Source organism: Lethenteron reissneri, chromosome 26, assembly GCF_015708825.2.
Source record: "Lethenteron reissneri isolate LAM-NWPU_2019-01 chromosome 26, ASM1570882v1, whole genome shotgun sequence".
Lineage (NCBI taxonomy): Eukaryota > Metazoa > Chordata > Hyperoartia > Petromyzontiformes > Petromyzontidae > Lethenteron > Lethenteron reissneri.
The window spans coordinates 25,537,478-25,557,107 of NC_083804.1; the positions used below are offsets into that span (position 1 = coordinate 25,537,478).

General features: G+C 45.8%; 1 protein-coding gene across 3 annotated transcripts in view; it reads right to left on the minus strand.

The window, feature by feature from the left end:
• Positions 1-3,090: 3,090 nt before the first annotated feature.
• LOC133347936 (alsin-like) overlaps positions 3,091-19,630 on the minus strand; it is a 92,401-nt gene continuing 75,861 nt past the window's right edge. For 2 of the 3 annotated variants that reach the window (XM_061560694.1, XM_061560693.1), the window contains exons 31-33: positions 5,145-5,294; positions 4,234-4,330; positions 3,091-3,828 (exon numbers count right to left, since the gene is read on the minus strand). In XM_061560694.1, the coding sequence (XP_061416678.1) occupies positions 3,790-3,828; positions 4,234-4,330; positions 5,145-5,294 (286 nt within the window). In that variant the 3' untranslated portion in view covers positions 3,091-3,789. Of the gene's footprint in view, positions 3,829-4,233; positions 4,331-5,144; positions 5,295-5,610; positions 6,049-19,630 lie in introns of those variants that run through there. The other variant, XM_061560695.1, reaches the window with a different exon arrangement.

The window sequence follows — 19,630 nt, forward strand, 5'->3', positions numbered from 1 at the left end:
CCAGGCGGCTTCTGGTTTCGGCTTGAGACGGACTGACTCGTGATCTCAGTGACCCGCCTTATATACTTTCTCCCTGAGGGGCGGGGTTCTGGGGGATCGTAGTTTCCACCAGCCCCCTCCCCTCAGAGGGGTTCTAACCACCGTTGGCCTGACCGGTCTGGACCGGTTTCTACCCCTCCCTCTGGTTGTGGCACGTGTGTGTCAATCATGACCACCACATCAGTATGGTCCCAGTATTGTATACCGTAGTGTTCAGTGTTTATAGACTTAGGCTGACAAATGTATCCAGGTTTGGATATTGGTATGTGCCAATATTCATCCTAACAACTTTCGCCAGAGCAGAGTTGCTCTCCAAAACGTAAATCATAATAAACTCACACCACCAACTGCTCACACATTGCGCTGTAACTGCTGTATTTCACGTTAACATTTTATTGATTTGAAAGGTCACAGAAAGGGGAGGCCAATCACAGATAAGCTGGGCCTGACACATTTCACGTGGACAACCCCCCCCCCCCCCCCCCCCATTTATGCATATTTATCTTAAACGACATAGGCATGTTAACGTGTATTAATTACGGTTATTTTAATGCTTGTAAGAGGTTAGGTACGTTTACTTCACTGTCCTGGAGGTTCCGATAAGTGGCAACTTCCGACATGGCAGTGCAAACCACAGGTCGAGTAACTATAGACGTGAAGCTGCACGGTGGCACCTTGGCACATCCAGGGTTCGACTACTGACTCACGCAGCCTTTGTGGACTCTGCATTGTCCCCCCTGATTAAGCATGGGGCTCTCTGCTTTCCTGCCAAAGCTTAAAAAAAAACCCATGCTATGTAACCGGTGGCCAAATATCCCAATTCTGAAGAAAAAAATAATACCCGCAAATTGTTCCATTGGTATTTCCCATAGCAGCCGCGTTGGCCCCGACTTCAATCATTTGGCACCACCCTGAAAAAGTTGACACTCGGCGAGACTTTCCTGGGTAAACAATCGTAAGAATATAAATTAACGTATTCATTGACATTTAAGTGAAAAAAACGATATATCCATTGCATCACTGGTAACACCCACAAAACGCAGTGATATCCTGTTACAGTAATTGCGATGCAGCCCCGTATTCCTATCAGTCCACATTTCAGTCTTTATTGTAAACATTTTATTTTAGCGGAATCCCCCCCTCCCGCACACAACTGTACAATTCTTAAAACCAACAATGCGAAATAAAACATGATCCATACTTGTACATAACTTGGGTTAATTTATATTCAGAGTAGTTTCATTTACATTTATGCAGTGTAGAACTACGCGATGGGAAGTGGGTGCCTGGGCTTTGTCAACAACGCACGGCGAGGGCTCACGTGTTGAGACACTGACCATTTTACTTTCATTGACACTTAACAAAGACAAATGTGGTGTTTAGTTGTTAATGTAAGGCCCTATTTTAAAACTTTGAAACGTCGGGACGGCTCCCTCCCCTTACTAAGTTTATCAATCCGCCTCAGATGACCGTGACCGTTTGACGTTTAAATATCGAATTTACCAACGACAACTCTATCAAGTCGGCAACCTAGTGGCTTTGGAGATTGAAACGTATTTCTCACGAATTTGGGAATTCACAAAAACCTCCCCACTGTAACTTAAATTTTTGTTAGTCCATGTACCGCAAAATAATTCGTGTCGTACGGAGAATGCAAGTGACGATGCTCATGATCGGTTTGTAACAAGTATTTTATGGTATGGTTTACATTAAACTTTACCTGGAAGCATCTGACAGTTCCCCAGCATAGGTTCCAGCAAACCTGGCTCTGCTGATGAGACACTGAATGTTGAATACCGGTCCAGCGTTTGCGTGTTAATCCAATGCTGTTGAAAATGTGTACTTCCAGAAGGTCATGTGGGTGACTGGATGTGTAAAAAATACTTTTGAAACATTTTGTGGTGAAAGATGCTTATTTATATTGGTCTATGCAAATCTATTAGCAATGTCATAAGCAGACAAAAATGTACAGGTCAATCCAATATGAGTTCAGGTGAGACTTGTGAGTTGATGCGTCAAACTAAACTGGGGAGCGATATTCAGCTGAAGATGCTGCGTATGACCCAAGAACGTGAACATCTTAACTATGCAACTGCAACAGTACAATGGCCTTGTTGAACTCAGTTGTTTTCCTGCATGCTCGAATCACAAACTGGTGCCACAACAAAACAGAGGTGAGGAGATGCCTAAACCTATCATTGTCGCACAGTGGCAAGAAAAGTAACCACTGTAGCTTTCCAGCGGCTGTTAAAACATTAATTAATTCAATCTCCATAATCTGAACGCTGTGTTCTGGTAATAAGGCACTAATATAGAGTTTTATTTCCAGCTCCCATTTTTCCACGAGTGTGCAAGACTTCTCTTGTAAAATTAATACAATCCTTTACATATTTTTTATTAAAAGCCAAATTAAAGTGTTCCCTAAGCTAGTGCGTACCAACTTCTCGTTATCGACAAAAGTGTCTGTGAGGGTCTCCACCTTTTCCAGAGGAAACCTCAAAAATTGTGTTTGTCTTGGTGTCTTTGTGTCTCTCTCTGCATGTCTGCCTATGCTGTTCCCGTGTCTGTATTTTATCATCCATTCTCACCTGATGATGGTTGCTTGTGTTGCAACCGAAACGTCGTATTTTATTATTTTATTTTCTACGTGACTTTACCGAAAGAACCAGAGTAATTCCTGCAGTCACAAAAGCTTTGAATCTAACTTGTTACGTAAACAATATTCGTTTATCCCCTCTTTGAGGAAGCGAGAAAGAGAGAGAATGATAGGGGTATGGGGGAAAACCCACAGGCATAGCAGGAAAGGCAGCCAGAACCGATGTCAACATCAAATGCCCAAGCTCTGTGGTCCTACATTGGGATGTTTGGCCAACTTCAAGATGCCAGTTCTTGGACCGTCCGAGTCAAGCCTGGACGAGGAGGCAGGCCCAGTGGTTCCAACGTGGATCGCTGCTTCTCCCATCGCTTGCCGCTTTGACTCCGTGTCCTGTGAGTGGCCACGCGCAATGTGAAGCAAAAGGACCCAGTGGGCACAGAGCTGCAGAAAGCACCTGGCCGGTTTGTCGCCACGCACCCCCCACTCACTGCTGCTGCTTCTGCAGCCTCACCGCTGCCATAAGGTTCCTGGTCAGCGTTACACCGCGTTATTGTGTTTCAGATTCGACATTTTTTAATCGGTCAATTAAAATAAAGCCTTCCATGTGGCCGATGTGATGTGATAAACACAATTTAATATTTTTAATGTGCTGGGGACAGATATGTGAAGGGGGCACATCTGTGTATTTATTGTTACTTATATCCTGCTTAATGGTGCTTCTGATCATTCAATGGGAACAGCCATGTTCGGCAGTGTTGATCACGATTCTAAGCGAGGGAAATCCATGACAGTAATATGACATGGCATATAATCCCATTTACTTTGTCCCTGTCAATTTCCTTCACAAAAGGTAACTTTCAAAATCACCATTTAAGCTCTGTGTACAAACACTGTATAACAACCCCTTAGATCGCGCATCTTTATTAAAGCAACACATATATTTAAGAAAATAGTACCTACAGTGGACAACTGCCCTTTTTCAGTTCTATTGATGATACTCGACGACCACTCTGTAACATGAAACATTGCATTGGGGCCCTGCCATATTGTTCCCGGCGTCGTCTCCACTACGTGTGCCCACGTCTTCACCGGCGTTTCACACAAGGCCGGTCCCCTGGGACTCCATGGCGATGTGCCGAGCAAGCAGAGCATTCTCAAGTCGGCTTCTCGCGGAGGATCTGGTGGTAGCAAGCCTGCAGGAGAGACGAACGATCACTGCAGCAAACACTCACTCCAGCAAACACTCACACGTGTAGCTTTTGATAAATGTTTAAAGTATATTTTCTTTTTACATTTTGTTGCTATTATCCTAAAAGTGACCTTTCAAAAGCTCATTTAACAAAATTAATCAGTAAATACATGAGTGTACAGTTTGTTCTCTTATAACGCTGTAGTTGCGTTCCTGAAGAACATAATGTAATGGAAAAATCGCGTTATAATACATTATATAGGGTAAAGCGCAGTCCGCAATAACACGTCAGATGCATACGCAGATTGAACATAAACCTGGCCATAAATGATAGCCGAGCATAGTGGCTTATTGTGTGGAAATTTATAGCAGCCAAATACTCGAAGGGCACGTTTCTGTGGACTCGTACCTTGAGCGTGGTGAACATGAGGCCTTGTTCCCCGTGCTGCAAGAAGGGGTCCATCAAATCCTCGATCAGCTGGATCTCTGATCCCAGATTCCTGATCCTACACAGGCCAGGGGCAGCCAGACAAACCATTGCCATCAAATCCCAGCAACGTTTAGCCAGGCACCGGTGGCCACGTGATCACACCACTCGTGATGCTCAACCCTTACCCGTGGGTCGAGGCCCTCATCTCCTGGCTTGCCAGGGTAAAAACGGCTGAACGGTATAGAGTGTGTATTAATTTCCTCTCTGTGCAAGGATCGAGTGTTGCCCCCCCTCGCACGCATGGGTGTTTTAAGGCTTGTTCCAGCTTTCCTCCCATAAGTATAAACACTCACTCGCGGAGTTGACCAAACATCCCAATATAGGGCCACAGAGCTGAGGCAATTTGTTGGTGCCAGCCCTGGATGCCTTCCCACTCTCTCTCTCTCTCTGAGAGTGAGCAACAACTGTACACGTTACAATTTATAATTAGGACTGTAGTGTAAAAAAAAATCTGGATGGCTAGCCAGCTAGCTGGAATGCAGGCAAGTGCAGCACGGCGGTGACATCACCCACATGCCAGTGTTGAGCTAACGTCATGCCTCAAGCCCACTCACTCTCCACCCTGGCCTTGAATCCAGAAAAAATGCGTGGGCAGGGCTCGTTATTATCACACGACTTATAATTGATATACCTCAAACACAAATCTGTTCACACCACATCGTGACCTAACCCAAATTATTTTCCGAATCATAGCACTGGCCGCGAACACCGACTACTTGACTTCTTTATGATCTCACCGCTGAGAACGTGCACATTTCACTCCAAGTGAAAGGGAGGGCTTTGAGGTTATGCGTTTTCTGCGCGTGAGATGAGGAGGTGAAGGGCAGCACCTGGCACGCAGGACCACGAACAGGAAGACAGGGAAGAGGTCGTCCATGGACCACACGTAGTCGGGCTGCACCACCCCGCGCAGCGCCTCGTTGATCTGCTCAAAAGTGCGCTGGATGACGAAGAGCTTGTCCTCCGGCGTAAACGTTGTGCTGCACAAGACATAACATTTGTTCAGTTTAACACGTAGTAGTAGTCGGCTTTCTTGACCAATATCATCCACAACGGAGGGTTTTTTTGGGGTAAGATAGCGTAAATATGTGTCGTTAAACCCGCGACCACCTGACAGCCAATCAGTAAGGTTTGTCACGTGAACAAAACATGCCCATTAGTTACTAGTGTTGGAGAGTACGGTAATCCCATAACATTTACAATTGTAAAGCCATATTTACAATTTACAATTGTAAACATTTGTAAACATTTGTAAATGTTTGTAAATGTTTACAATTGGAAATATTGTGGGTTTTTTCTTTCCAACACACGACACATTTATATTTACGCAATCTAACCCAAAAAAAATTTGTCACATGGTGTACAAGTGGCACTAGTTGTTATTGTCCCACACCGGTGGGTTGCAAAAATACTTCTCACAGCCACATACATCCGACAGACCCTACGTTTTGCTCGAAACTATGAAAATTATCCACATAATTTACATGGCTTAACCGAAACATTATGGATTGTACTATATTGGCTAAACCAAGCCGATTTGCGCTGCAAGAAATGTCATATATAGCTTGAAATTTTACATTGAGTTAAGTTTGCAATATTTTCGATTCTTTATGTGTGAGTGGGGTTTTGTTTTGTTTACTTCATTGATGTACTTTGTGTTGCTTTTCTCATTTTGGTGACCCTGGTCATCACTCTTACAAATGAGCCTATCCTGGTCTCTTCAGTTCTCACCATCTGGTTAAACAAAATATAAAGCTGAACTTGTTTGCGAATACCTATTTGTTCAGATAAAGCAGAAGCCTTGCTTTCTAGAGTTTCCTCAAGTAGACTTTTACCTGGGCTCCCTTGATAAGCAGACACTACTGTGTATAGAGGGAATAAAGTCCAGATAAAACAGGTTATGATTCTTGTTCTCCAGTCATGTACGTACGTAGGTTTAAATCATTTCGTACCGTACGTAGCCAACCGTGCTAATCGGAGGTGCGGAACCGTGGAGCAGGGTGGCACAGTGGCAACACTTGAATCTCACAGGGAGAAGGGCCTGTGTGAAGATTATATGTTCTTCCCCCTGTTCTGCAGAGTGAGTGTGTGAATGAGTGTGAGAGTGTAAGCGGGTGAGTGCAAGGACCTTCATGATAGCGGGCAGGCCTGGGTAAGGCTGCGTGGCCGGGAATCAGAGCCATTTGTGTTCACCTTGGGGTGGAACAGGGATGTCCTCTGGGCCCTACACTATTTAGCATCGTCTCAATATGCTTTCAATGCTTGTACCGCATAAATTTCCATTTGGCACAGATATAATGGGAAATGCCTGGGTGCGGTCAAGGGATGGCTCCCTATTGGTCAACTAAGTTATGTATGCTGATGACCTGGTATTTTCTGCTCATTCTGAAAAGGAGTTGGAGACTAATGCAGAATCTCGTTTGCAAGGGTGTCCAGGGGTTGGCTGACACACACATAGCAACGTGTAGTGGCACATTCGCAAACATGTTGAGTCTATCACGTGCACTATGGCAGGCCTTGAGTGGTGACGTCATACAGTGGGTGAGAGTGATGTTGTGCGCTAATGAACAAGCACTGTACATCAAGACCGCATTCAATGTTTGCGCCGGCACATTCCACTCTCACCCACTGTACATTTGTAGGGGTGTTACGGGAGGGCAACAAACACACAAGGGGTGTTTGCGCCCGCACACGTAAGGGTGCCTACATCCAAGTCCGCAACGGTTAGCCCTGGGGGGCTGTAACGGCGCTGTGATCCCCCACGGCCCCACCCCTCGGGGGGAAGTTGCTATATAAGGCGGGGAGCCGGTGGGCTCGGGGTCGAGTATTGCAGCTTAACCAGCAAAGAGCGAAAACCAGCAGGATAGGCCCTGGGACTCCCCTGGCTCGCTGTCCTTCTAAGTGTAATAAAGGACTCTCTCTCAGATGTCGATCTCCGTTGTCCTTTATTGGGTTCGTAGAATCTCGTTACCACGGCGTCCTCACTCAGGCCCGCGTCCCTCCCCACGATCTCTCCACAGCCACTCGGCTGCTCCGATATGCAGTCTCCCTGCTGCTCCGATATGCAGTCTCCCTGCTGCTCCACCTTTCAGCCACACCGCTGCTCCACTCTCTAGCTTCACTGCTGCCCCGTATACAGCTAGCCTCCCACAGCCGCGCCACTCTCTCCGTCCTGCCCAGCGTGGCCTCCTCCTGTTTCACTCCGTCTCAACTCCCCTTTCCCCTTCCGGTTCTCTCCCTAAATCCTCTCTCCCACGTGACCCTAACTCCACCCACTCCCCACGTGACCCAGACTCCGCCCCCCCTCAATCCTTGCTCGCATTACATAAGGACCGACCAGGGCAAGCCAGCGGCACGGCCCTGAGAGCCCAGAGCCGATGCTCTTGTAATAAAGGTCGTGGAAGCGAATTCTGGAATCCGGTCTTTATTTGTCTTTCGTTCACAACACTCCTATCTTACTCCTTCACGCTGCTGACAGACAGCGTGAGAGGGAGAGAGAGAGACATGTGCGGCCACGTGGCAGCCTGGACCCCGCTCCAGCGTGGCCTCACCCTCCGTTCGTACCAGATCTGACCACGTGTTGTTTGTCTCCACCCCTTTTAATACCCGGGTCACGTGGTACCTTTCCACCAATCCTGGTTAACCTCTATGGAATCTTCTAGACTCCATCGTACGCTCCCGGGACCACGCCCCTGACTCGTCCCCCCATTGGCTGTGGCTCAAGCCAGCAGATCCAATCCTCTACTTACAGATGTCACCTTCCCATTAAGTCAGGGCCATGCCCCTAGACTTCCCCCCATTGGCTATGGGCCAGGACCGGCAGAGCCAATCATCGTAACGAGGTGTGATCCATCAGCAACCCGGATATATCCTCACATTACACTCTTGTAAGAGCCGATCTGGTTGGCTAAGGGTGCCGAGATCCAAGCTTGGCCAGAGCTGGATCAGCTAGCCTCCCCTAGCTCTCTAGTGGAGGACCTGGGAGCAGACTAGCCTGGCTAGCACTAAGGGTGTCTCCCTGTTAGACGGGTGCAGGGGCCGTTACCCCTTCAAGTATTGTGTACTGCCCTTTGGTTGAATAAATAAGTGTGCCTCCGACTACGTCGTCTACGTCTCCTTGAACTCACTACACATTCAACATGAAGGTGGCTCAACTGTTTTTTTTTCCTGACGAGTAACCACATGTAAAAACCCAGCAATTTTTTTTATTATAAATCAAGGATTTCAAAGCACAAGACACAGCAACAGACACTCGGCATGACAATAAGCAATGAAACTAAACGCAAAATATCTGACAGTTTCTGAATTAGCTAAAAAACTAAATGCACACAAGTGTATAAATACATTTTAAGATGTGTTTTTAAAATGTCCGCAGACTCAGATATCCTTATATATCGTGGCAGAGATTCATCTTCTTGGTTCTTTCGGTAAAGTCACGTAGAACGGAAGTAATAAAATAAAAAAAAATAAAACATAATAAAATAATTCTCACGACGTTTCGGCCACAACGCAAGCAGCCGTCCTCAGGTGGAGAACAGGTCCGTCAAGTAGACAGAGTCTGAATGTCACGCTCCAGGCTTGGAGCGACTATTTATGCTGGGATGGAGGAGCGAAGAGCGTCTTGACAAAATAATTTGCATATCAAGAGGAATTTAGCATATTTATGGGAAATGCAGATATGCGATTAGCACTACTTGTGAAATGCGTAGGAGGTTTGGCGAGGGGTTTAAAGTCATTATGCCCATGCATTATGCAAGATTAGCAGCATCAAAGGGAGGGAGTAAGGTCAGAATTAATAAAGGGAAGGAATGTTAATAATAAGGCGCTGCAGCAACTAATATGCTTATTGACTATACCTTGTCATATTACACTATGTTTTATTCTACCCATTCAACTGTATAGCACATTGCTATATATTCACTATAAAATTACGATACTATATATTACCTTATACATTGTATTAAACATTACACTTTAATACTATTTATTATTATATAATATGTTATACACTATACCATAAACCGTCGCGTGAAAGGTACTAAGAGGAAACAACGAAATATGTCAATGGGAGAATGGTGGTAGGAAGCTTGCAGCGGAGCAAATAATCCATTCCCTGCGGAGTGCATATCAAGAGGAATTTAGCATATTTATGGGAAATGCAGATATGCGATTAGGAGGATTGGCGAGGGGGTTTAAAGTCATTATATGCCCATGCATTATGCAGGATTAGCAGTATCAAAGGGAAGGAGTAAGGTTAGAATTAATAAAGGGAAAGAATGTTAATAATATGGCGCTGCAGAAACTAATATGTTTTTAGACTATACATTGTAATATTACACTATTTATTATTCTACCCACCCAACTGTATACCACACTGCTGTATATTCACCATGCAATTACGATACTATATATTACCTTATACATTGTATTAAACATTACAATTTAAACTATTTATTATTATACAATATGCTATACACTAAACCACTGACCGTCGCGTGAAAGGCACCAAGAGGAAGCAACGAAATATGTCAATGGGAGAGTGATGGAAGGAAGCCCGCAGCAGAGCAAAGGACCCATTCCCCGCGGAGAATACAGGATAGTCAATGTCAGCGAGTGGAACGCGGTCCGAAAGTCACCGTAAACGTGGATACAATCAGTTATGATCCGAAATGGTTTATTACGTCCTTCCAATGATTGCTAAGCCGGAATCCATCTTCTCGGTTGAAATTGTCTCTGTATTTGTATATGTGGATCGCCTCATGAACGAATTTCTCATGGGAGCCAGATGGCTTGCAGAGAACCTCTGTCTTGGTGGAGTCAATATCATGTGAACCCACTGAATTGTAACAATGATCTGCCACGTCTGAGGTGTTTGTCCTACCGCGTTTCAAGTCTGCTTTATGTTCACGGATGCGGTCCGAGACATGTCGTTTGGTTTCTCCAATGTAACTGCTACCATAGAGGCAACTAAGTTTGTAGACGCCAGGGTACTGTATGTCTGGAACCACATCTTTTACAAACGGGACCAGATCACGGATTTTATGTACTGTGTTGAATCGGACCTGGATCTTGTGTTTAATCAGGATTTTGGAGATCTTTTTTGTGACCCCAGCAATGTAGGATAAGGAGATGGTCTTGAGAGGCTCCTCAACAGGATCCTTCTTGATGGTTGGAGTGATGGCTTTGCGGATTGTGTAGTCGGAGTAACCATTAGCCTTAAGAGCTTGGCGTACGTGTTTGAGTTCAATGGCAATGTGTTCCTGGTCGGAAATGCATTGGCCTCTATGGTATAGAGTCTTGATGAGGGAATTCTTCTGGGATGGATGGTGGTGGGAATCCGGTTTTAGGTAAGCATCCGTATGGGTGGCTTTCCTGTAGACAGAATGGCTCATTGAACCATCAGGTCTCCTTTTAATTAGGACATCCAAAAAGGGTAGCTTGCCATCTTTTTCGACTTCCATGGTGAATCTGATGGCTGGGTGTATGATCTAGATCGGTGCGCGTAAGAACCAAGAAGATGAATCCCTGCAGTCACGAAAGCTTTAAATCGAAATTTAACCGCCTCTATGGGGAGGGATTCCACATAACTTTGAGATCCTTCAACAAGCTCCGTGATAAGAAGGCTCAGCTAATCGAGTCTCTCACCTTTCTGAAGAGATGCCGCGACTCTAAGGTAATACCAAACGCATTTACACTAACATCTGCTGCTGTAACTTCTTCTAATGCTAAACGAATTCTGTCTAGAAATAGCTTAGCTCTTATCTCAGAGAAAATCAGACTTACGTGCACCGATCTAGATCAGTTAGACAAGACACTCTACAAATCACACTTATCTTTGAGTGCAACAATGTCCACATCGGATTGGGAACATGTAGACAAAATGACTGCCTCTTCAGCTGCTGCTATGTCGACCAAATGTAAGGACAACTTGATTTCCAAATTCAACCGCCTCTCAAACAAGAGACCGGACCCACACATTTAAAAGCTAGACGTTAACAAAGTCGTAATTAATCGCAGTAACAGTTCTATTTCTGAAGGTCTGAAATCCGTTTTAGCTAAAGGACTAAACTTTGCAGTCACACCTAGACACATAACAGTTAATGATATAATTGCTAGAGTAGCTGTAGCTCTCAAGGGCCTGAGTCACATCTCTGCAGACTTAGCAAGATCTGAAATCTCTGCAACCCTCAAAAACGCTAAGATGCCAGCTAGCAACATCAGCAAAGATGAGCGTTTTGAATTAGCTCAATTAAAAAAGAGGGATGACATTGTCATCCTCTCAGCCGACAAAGGCAATGCCACTGTCATCATGGACAAAATAGAATACAACAACAAAATTCAAGAACTACACAACGATGGCAGCTATACAAAAATAAAAAGAGACCCCACCAACAGCCTCGTCTCTAAAACTAACCAAATCATTTGATTCAATCGCATTAATTGATCAGACCAAAGAGTTCTCGTTGAAACCTTCTGCAGCCAGGCCACCAAGATGTTACGGCTTGCCAAAGATACATAAAGAAGATACACCTCTTCGTCCCATTGTCTCTACGATCAACTCCCCCACATACAAACTGGCTCGTTTTTTGTCTGAAATCCTACTGCCTTTCACTGGAAAAACCACCTCTGCGGTACTAAACTCTACTGACCTGGTATTGACAATCAAGGGGATTTCCCTGTCCCCAGACGACCTGCTTGTCAGTTTTGATGTGGTTTCCTTATTCACCAAAGTTCCTGTACCTGACACCATCGCAATCATTGAAGACTTGGTTAATGAAGGACTGACTGCTGGGGGGTACCCCCCCCTGGTGAGACACTGCTTAACCAATACATACCTCACCTGGAATGGAACTTTCTACAAGCAAACTGAGGGCACCCCAATGGGATCCTCCCTATCTCCGGTTGTAGCCAACGTCTTCATGGAGAAATTTGAGACTGACGCCATCCAGACTGCCACTCTACGTCCGACCTTATGGAAGAGGTACGTAGATGACACTTTTGTCATCTGGCCACATGGCCGGCCTGCTCTAGAGCAATTTCTCGACCACATCAATTCCATACACCCAGCCATCAGATTCACCATGGAAGTCGAAAAAGATGGCAAGCTACCCTTTTTGGATGTCCTATTTAAAAGGAGACCTGATGGTTCAATGAGCCATTCTGTCTACAGGAAAGCCACCCATACGGATGCTTACCTAAAACAGGATTCCCACCACCATCCATCCCAGAAGAATTCCCTCATCAAGACTCTATACCATAGAGCCCAATGCATTGCCAGTGAACTCAAACACGTGTAATATAGTTGAGGACTCTTGGACGCCGGAGTTGGAGGCACACGTATTTATTCAGCACAGCACAATCGTGGGCATACAACACTGGAGGGGGTATCGGCCCCCTCACCCGTCTATCTGGGGATACACTTGCTAGCTACGTCTAGCCTACCTCCTAGTCCTCCACTAACGGGCTAGGGGAGGCTATCTAGCCCGACACTGGTAAGTCGGGCTTATGGTACCCGGAGTCCCAGACCAGCTCTGATAAGAGCACCGGCTCTGGCTCTCGGGACCACGCCGCTGGCTCGGTCCTGTTCGGCCCTGATAAGGGCAGCGATCCAGGGGAGTCCAGGGCCCTATCTAGACGGTCTTCGGTCTTCACTGGTTTAGCTTAACATTATCACCCCGAGCCCTCCGGCTCATCCCCTTTTATACCAAATCCCGGCTGAGGGGTGGGGCCACGGGGATCACAACTCCGGGCAGCCCCCCAGGCTCCCCGGTGCGGACGTCGTTGAGATCACCTCCCCGTGCACTCACGTAGCCACGCCCACTGTGTTTGTTTCCCGTGTGATCCCATGTATAAGAGCCCCTCCGTAACACCCCTACACACGTACGCCAAGCTCTTAAGGCTAATGGTTACTCCGACTACACAATCCGCAAAGCCATCACTCCAACCATCAAGAAGGATCCTGTTGAGGAGCCTCTCAAGACCATCTCCTTATCCTACATCGCTGGGGTCACAAAAAAGATCTCCAAAATCCTGATTAAACAGAAGATCCAGGTCCGATTCAACACAGTACATAAAATCCGTGATCTGGTCCCGTCTGTAAAAGATGTGGTTCCAGACATACAATACCCTGGCGTCTACAAACTTAGTTGCCTTTGTGGTAGCAGTTACATTGTAGAAACCAAACGACATGTCTCGAACCGCATCCGTGAACATAAAGCAGACTTGAAACACGGTAGGACAAACACCTCAGCCGTGGCAGATCATTGTTACAATTCAGTGTGTTCACATGATATTGACTTCTTCAAGACAGAGTTCCTATGCAAGCCATCTGGCTACCATGAGAGATTCGTTCATGAGGCGATCCACATATACAAACACCGAGACAATTTCAACCGAGAAGATGGATTCCGGCTTAGCAATCATTGGAAGGACGTAATAAACCATTTCGGATCATAACTGATTGTATCCACGTTTACGGTGACTTTCGGACCACGTTCTACTCACTGACATTGACTATATATCCTGTATTCTCCGCGGGGAATGGGTCCTTTGCTCTGCTGCGGGCTTCCTTCCATCACTCTCCCATTGACATATTTCGTTGCTTCCTCTTGGTGCCTTTCACGCGACGGTCAGTGGTATAGTGTATAGCATATTGTATAATAATAAATAGTATTAAAGTGTAATGTTTAATACAATGTATAAGGTAATATATAGTATCGTAATTGCATGGTGAATATACAGCAGTGTGGTATACAGTTGGGTGGGTACAATAATAAATAGTGTAATATTACAATGTATAGTCTAAAAACATATTAGTTGCTGCGGCGCCATATTATTAACATTCTTTTCCTTTATTAATTCTAACCTTACTCCTTCCCTTTGATACTGCTAATCCTGCATAATGCATGGGCATAATGACTTTAAATCCCCTCGCCAATCCTCCTAATCGCATATCTGCATTTCCCATAAATATGCTAAATTCCTCTTGATATGCACTCCGCAGGGAATGGATTCTTTGCTCCGCTGCAAGCTTCCTACCACCATTCTCCCATTGACATATTTCGTTGTTTCCTCTTAGTACCTTTCACGCGACGGTTTATGGTATAGTGTATAACATATTATATAATAATAAATAGTATTAAAGTCTAATGTTTAATACAATGTATAAGGTAATATATAGTATCGTATTTTTATAGTGAATATATAGCAATGTGTTATACAGTTGAGTGGGTCGAATAAAACATAGTGTAATATGACAAGGTATAGTCAATAAGCATATTAGTTGCTGCGGCGCCTTATTATAAAATTCCTTCCCTTTATTAATTCTGACCTTACTCCCTCCCTTTGATGCTGCTAATCTTGCATAATGCATGGGCATAATGACTTTAAACCCCTCGCCAAACCTCCTACGCATTTCACAAGTAGTGCTAATCGCATATCTGCATTTCCCATAAATATGCTAAATTCCTCTTGATATGCAAATTATTTTGTCAAGATGCTCTTCGCTCCTCCATCCCAGCATAAATAGTCGCTCCAAGCCTGGAGCGTGACATTCAGACTCTGTCTACTTGATGGACCTGTTCTCCACCTGAGGACGGCTGCTTGCGTTGTGGCCGAAACGTCGTGAGAATTATTTTATTATGTTTTATTTTTTTTATTTTATTACTTCCTTTCTATGTGACTTTACCAAAAGAACCAAGAAGATGAATGCCTGCAGTCACGAAAGCTTTAAATCGAAAAATCGTGGCAGAGAGTTCCAGAGTCTGGTCTGGCGGCCACACGGGAAACATCTCGGTCGCCCATCGACAAAAGCCTCGAACTGAAAACGGAGAGATCGGCACCCCCAGATCTTAGAGACCTTGAGGGGACGGATGGGTGCAACGTGAATTCTTTGCAAAATTGGAAGCCAGTGCAAGGAGGCCCGCACCTCCGATTAACATGGTTGGCTACATAACGGTGTGAAAGAAGTTCAACATACACATACACGACAGGCATAATGTGATCTGAACAAGTTGTTCTGGTTAACACCCTAGCAGCCGCATTCTGAACATGCCGCAGATTGTTAAGCACCATCTTAGCCACACCAGGGAGCAAGACGGTGCAATATCAATGAGAAGAAACGAAGGTATGGAGCAGCTTCTCTGCATCTGAAGCCAAAATAATGGATCGGATATGGGAGATATTCCCGAGATGGAAAAATAAAGTCTTTGTGATATTTTTAATGAGCCTTTAAGGACAGTAGGATCGCAGACGACCCCTAGATGTCTTAATTACTGCCAGTGCTGAACCCATTACACCTGGCCATCGATTGTAACACTGAAGAGTGCAGCTTTTGAAGCTGGTGGGGAGATCCAATGAGCATCACCCCTGTTTTAACACCATTCAAATGGAGTAACTTTTGTTGCTTCCAAATATTGATAGAAGCCAGCACTGAAGTGAGCATGGAGGCAGGCAGCAGATTGTGCAAGTAAATGTGGATGTTATTCGCATAACAATAAAACTTTAGGCAAAAATGTCTGAGTGAATGGCCCAGTGGAACCAAGGTCATTCAAAAGAGAATAGGGCTAAGCACAGATCCCTGAGGAACCCCAAATGCACCTCTAATTAGCACGTTGGGGTACGTACGGTGGGAAAGAAGTTCAACATACAAATGAAACAGCACTGAGGACAAATATAAAATCTTCCATGGATATGAACTATTCTCGATGAATCTAGATTAAGCTTTCGTCACTGCAGGAATCCATACTCTTTGGTTATTTCGTTAAAGTCACGTAGATCTAAAATAAAATAAATCACGACGTTTCGATTGCAACACAAGAAATCATCATCAGGTGTGAAAACCACAGCAAGAACAGTTTTGCTGAAGTGGGAGAGAGAGAGAGTTGCCGTGGTAAGAGGTTACATAGGTAAGAACGGGGGGAGGGGCAAGGGGGGGAGAGGGAGGGTAGGGGGAGCGCTGCGTGGACGCTAGGAGAGGGACGTGAGGCTGGGGGGGGGGGGGGGAAGTGGGCGGGGCTGAAAGTGGGAGGCCGAGAGAGCTGGGGATGCGGGGGGGGGGGGTAACTCGGAAAAATAGACCAGTACCCGGCCGATATGATAGACAACCACTATAAACCAGTTAGGGTTTTACCTGGTTAAAGACATCCTTCCAATGATTGCTCAATTTGTATTTAACTTCTCGGTTGAAGTTATGTCTATGTTAACATATCTGGATGGCTTCATGAACAAACCTTTGATAGTCGCCCAAAGGTTTGCAGAGTACATTGGTCACGTAGAAGGGAAATAATAAAATAATAAAAATAAAACATTTAAATTATCAGGACGTTTCGATTGCAACACAAGCAATCATCATCAGGTGTGATAACTACAGCCAGAAAATTTAAGCTGAAGTGGGAAAGATGCTGTGGTAAGGGGTTATATAAGTTAGAGAGGGGGGAGGAGCAAGGGAGGGGGGAGTAGGGGGAGGGTACCTTTGCGTGGAATGCTACTGGACAGGGGAGGGGGGGAAGTGGGCGGGGCTAGAAAGGTGCAGAAAACAAATGCCACTGCAGCAAAGCCAATGAAAGACACGAAAGCAACAGTAGCAGACGTTTAAGTGCAAAAAAGCCAACACCACTACAGTAAAGCCAATGAAAGACAACAAAGCAACAGTAGCAGTACTGCCAAACGCTGGGGATGCAATTAACTCAGCAGAATAGATTAGTGCTTGGTAAATATGATGGAACAACCAAAGACAGTTAGCGAGCCCACAACGTTATAACAACATCAACAAAGATCCTACTAACCGCTTGGCTACAAAAACCAACAATATCATTACCAGTTCGACTTCCCTAATCGAACCATTCAAACGGCTCTCCCTAAAACCCTCTGCTACTAGACCACCCAGATTCTATGGTCTTCCTAAAATCCATAGAGAAGGTACTCCACTTCGGCTCGTCGTTTCCACTATCAACTCACCTACCTACAAACTGGCTCGTTTTCTGTCTGACACCTTGCTTCCATTCATGGGCAAGACTACCTCAGCAGTACGTAACTTAGCTCACTTGGTCTCTCTAATCAAGGGCATTTCATTATCCCCAGATGATTTGCTCATCAGCTTTGATGTAGTTTATCTGTTCACCAAGGTTCCTGTACATGTAACCTTAGCAATAATTGAAGACTTAGTCCACATGGACTGAATCCTGATGTACCTACTCTGGTTAGACACTGCCTTACCAATACTTACTTAACCTGGAATGGTACTTTGTACAAACAAAATGAAGGTACCCTCCATGGGTTCCCCCTTATCACCAGTTATAACGAATGTTTTCATGGAGAAATTTGAAACAGATGACATCCAGACATCCACCCTACGTCCTTCCTTGTGGAAGAGATATGTAGATGACACTTTCGTCATTTGGCCACATGGCCTGCCAGCTTGAACCAGTTTCTCAACCACATCAATTCCATACACCCATCCATCAAATTCACCATGGAAGTGGAAAAGGATGGTAAGCTACCTTTCCTGGATGTTTTGTTTGAGAAGAGACCTGACGGCTCGTTGGGACACTGTCTACAGGAAATCCACCCTCACAGATTCCTATCTGAAACCTGATTCCCAACACCATCCAGCACGGAATAATTCCCTCATCAAAACACTACACCATAGGGCCCACTGCATTTCCGACCAACACCACCTAGCCAGTGAACTGGAACACGTACACAAGGCCCTCAAGATGAATGGGTACTCGGACTGCATTATTCGCAAAGCTGTTTCTCCAACCATGGAGAAACAACCCCCTGAGAAGCCGATCAAAACCATCATGTTACCATACATAGCAGGTGTTACCAAAAAGATTTCCAAAATCTTAAACAAATACAAGATCCAGGTCCGATTCAATACAGTACACAAAATCCATGATCTAATCCCATCTGTGAAGGATGTCATTCCTGACATGCAATATCCTGGAGCAGTTACATCGGGGAAACGAAACCGTGTCCGTGAACACAAGGCAGATCTGAAACACAGCCGTAGCTGACCATTGTTATAACGATGTGGGCTCACATGATATTGTTTTTTTCTGAGACCAAGGTACTCTGCAAACCTTCGGGCTACTATCCAAGGTTTCTTCATGAAGCCATCCAGATATATAAACAGACATAACTTCAACCAAGAAGATGGATACAAATTGAGCAATCATTGGAAGGATGTCATTAACCAGGTAAAACCCTAACTGCTTTATAGTGGTTGTTGTCTATCATATCGGCCGGGTACTGGTCTATTTTTCCGAGTTAACTTCCCCCCCCCCCCCCGCATCCCCAGCTCTCTCGGCCTCCCACTTCCAGCCCCTCCCACTTCCCCCCCCAGCCTCACGTCCCGCTCCTAGTGTCCATGCAGCGCTCCCCCTCCCCCACCCCCTCCCTCTCCCCCCTTTGCCCCTCCCTCTTTCTTACCTATGTAAAGTAGTAACTCGGCGGGAGACGACTTCACGGGTAGCACACTCTTTATTTCACCAACTTATAGTTACACGGGTGACTAACACCCACTCAGTTACTCGGGTGACTAACACCCACTTAGCTACTCGGGTGACTAGCACCCACTCAGCTACACGGGTGACTAACACCCACTTAGCTACTCGGGCGACTAACACCCACTTAGCTACTCGGGTGACTAACACCCACTCAGCTACACTGACACGGGCTCTTACGCCCGTAGCCTTCCGGAACACACCCGGCCGGGGTGTCCGTCTCGGCTCTGGGTACCACCGTCCCGACCCACACGGGCGTCGGACTACGGGTCCCACAGTCTCGGCTCCGAGCCACACAGGGCCCCGGCCCTGACAAGGACGGCGGGACTAGGGGTCTCGGGCCACTACCTCCTCCACTCCGTCTTCGGTCTTCAACTGGTTAACAACGACCTCGAGTGGTCTCGCGCGTCCCCCTTTATGCACCTCCTGCGGACGTCGCTGAGAGCACCCATCCTATTTGACCAATCACTGCGTGCTGGCTACGATCCTCTTTTCCCACTTTGTGTCAGCGCGCCTCACCACCGGCGCGCGCGTCCATACCACGCCCACATCGCGTGCCCAACCCCGCGCCCCGTGATCCATCACTGTCGGCGCACGTCAACACCACCACTACATCACCCCCTACCACATAGCTCGCAGCCGACCCGGCTGCTATAAAAATATACAACACCCCCTCCCCCCCCATGTGTGCCCCGTAACACAACAACAACAACATAACAGCACAACACAACACGAACACCGCAATCCGCAAAAATCAGCAAATGCCATTACAACAGCAAGAACAATATGTACAATCCGGCGAGTGGTAA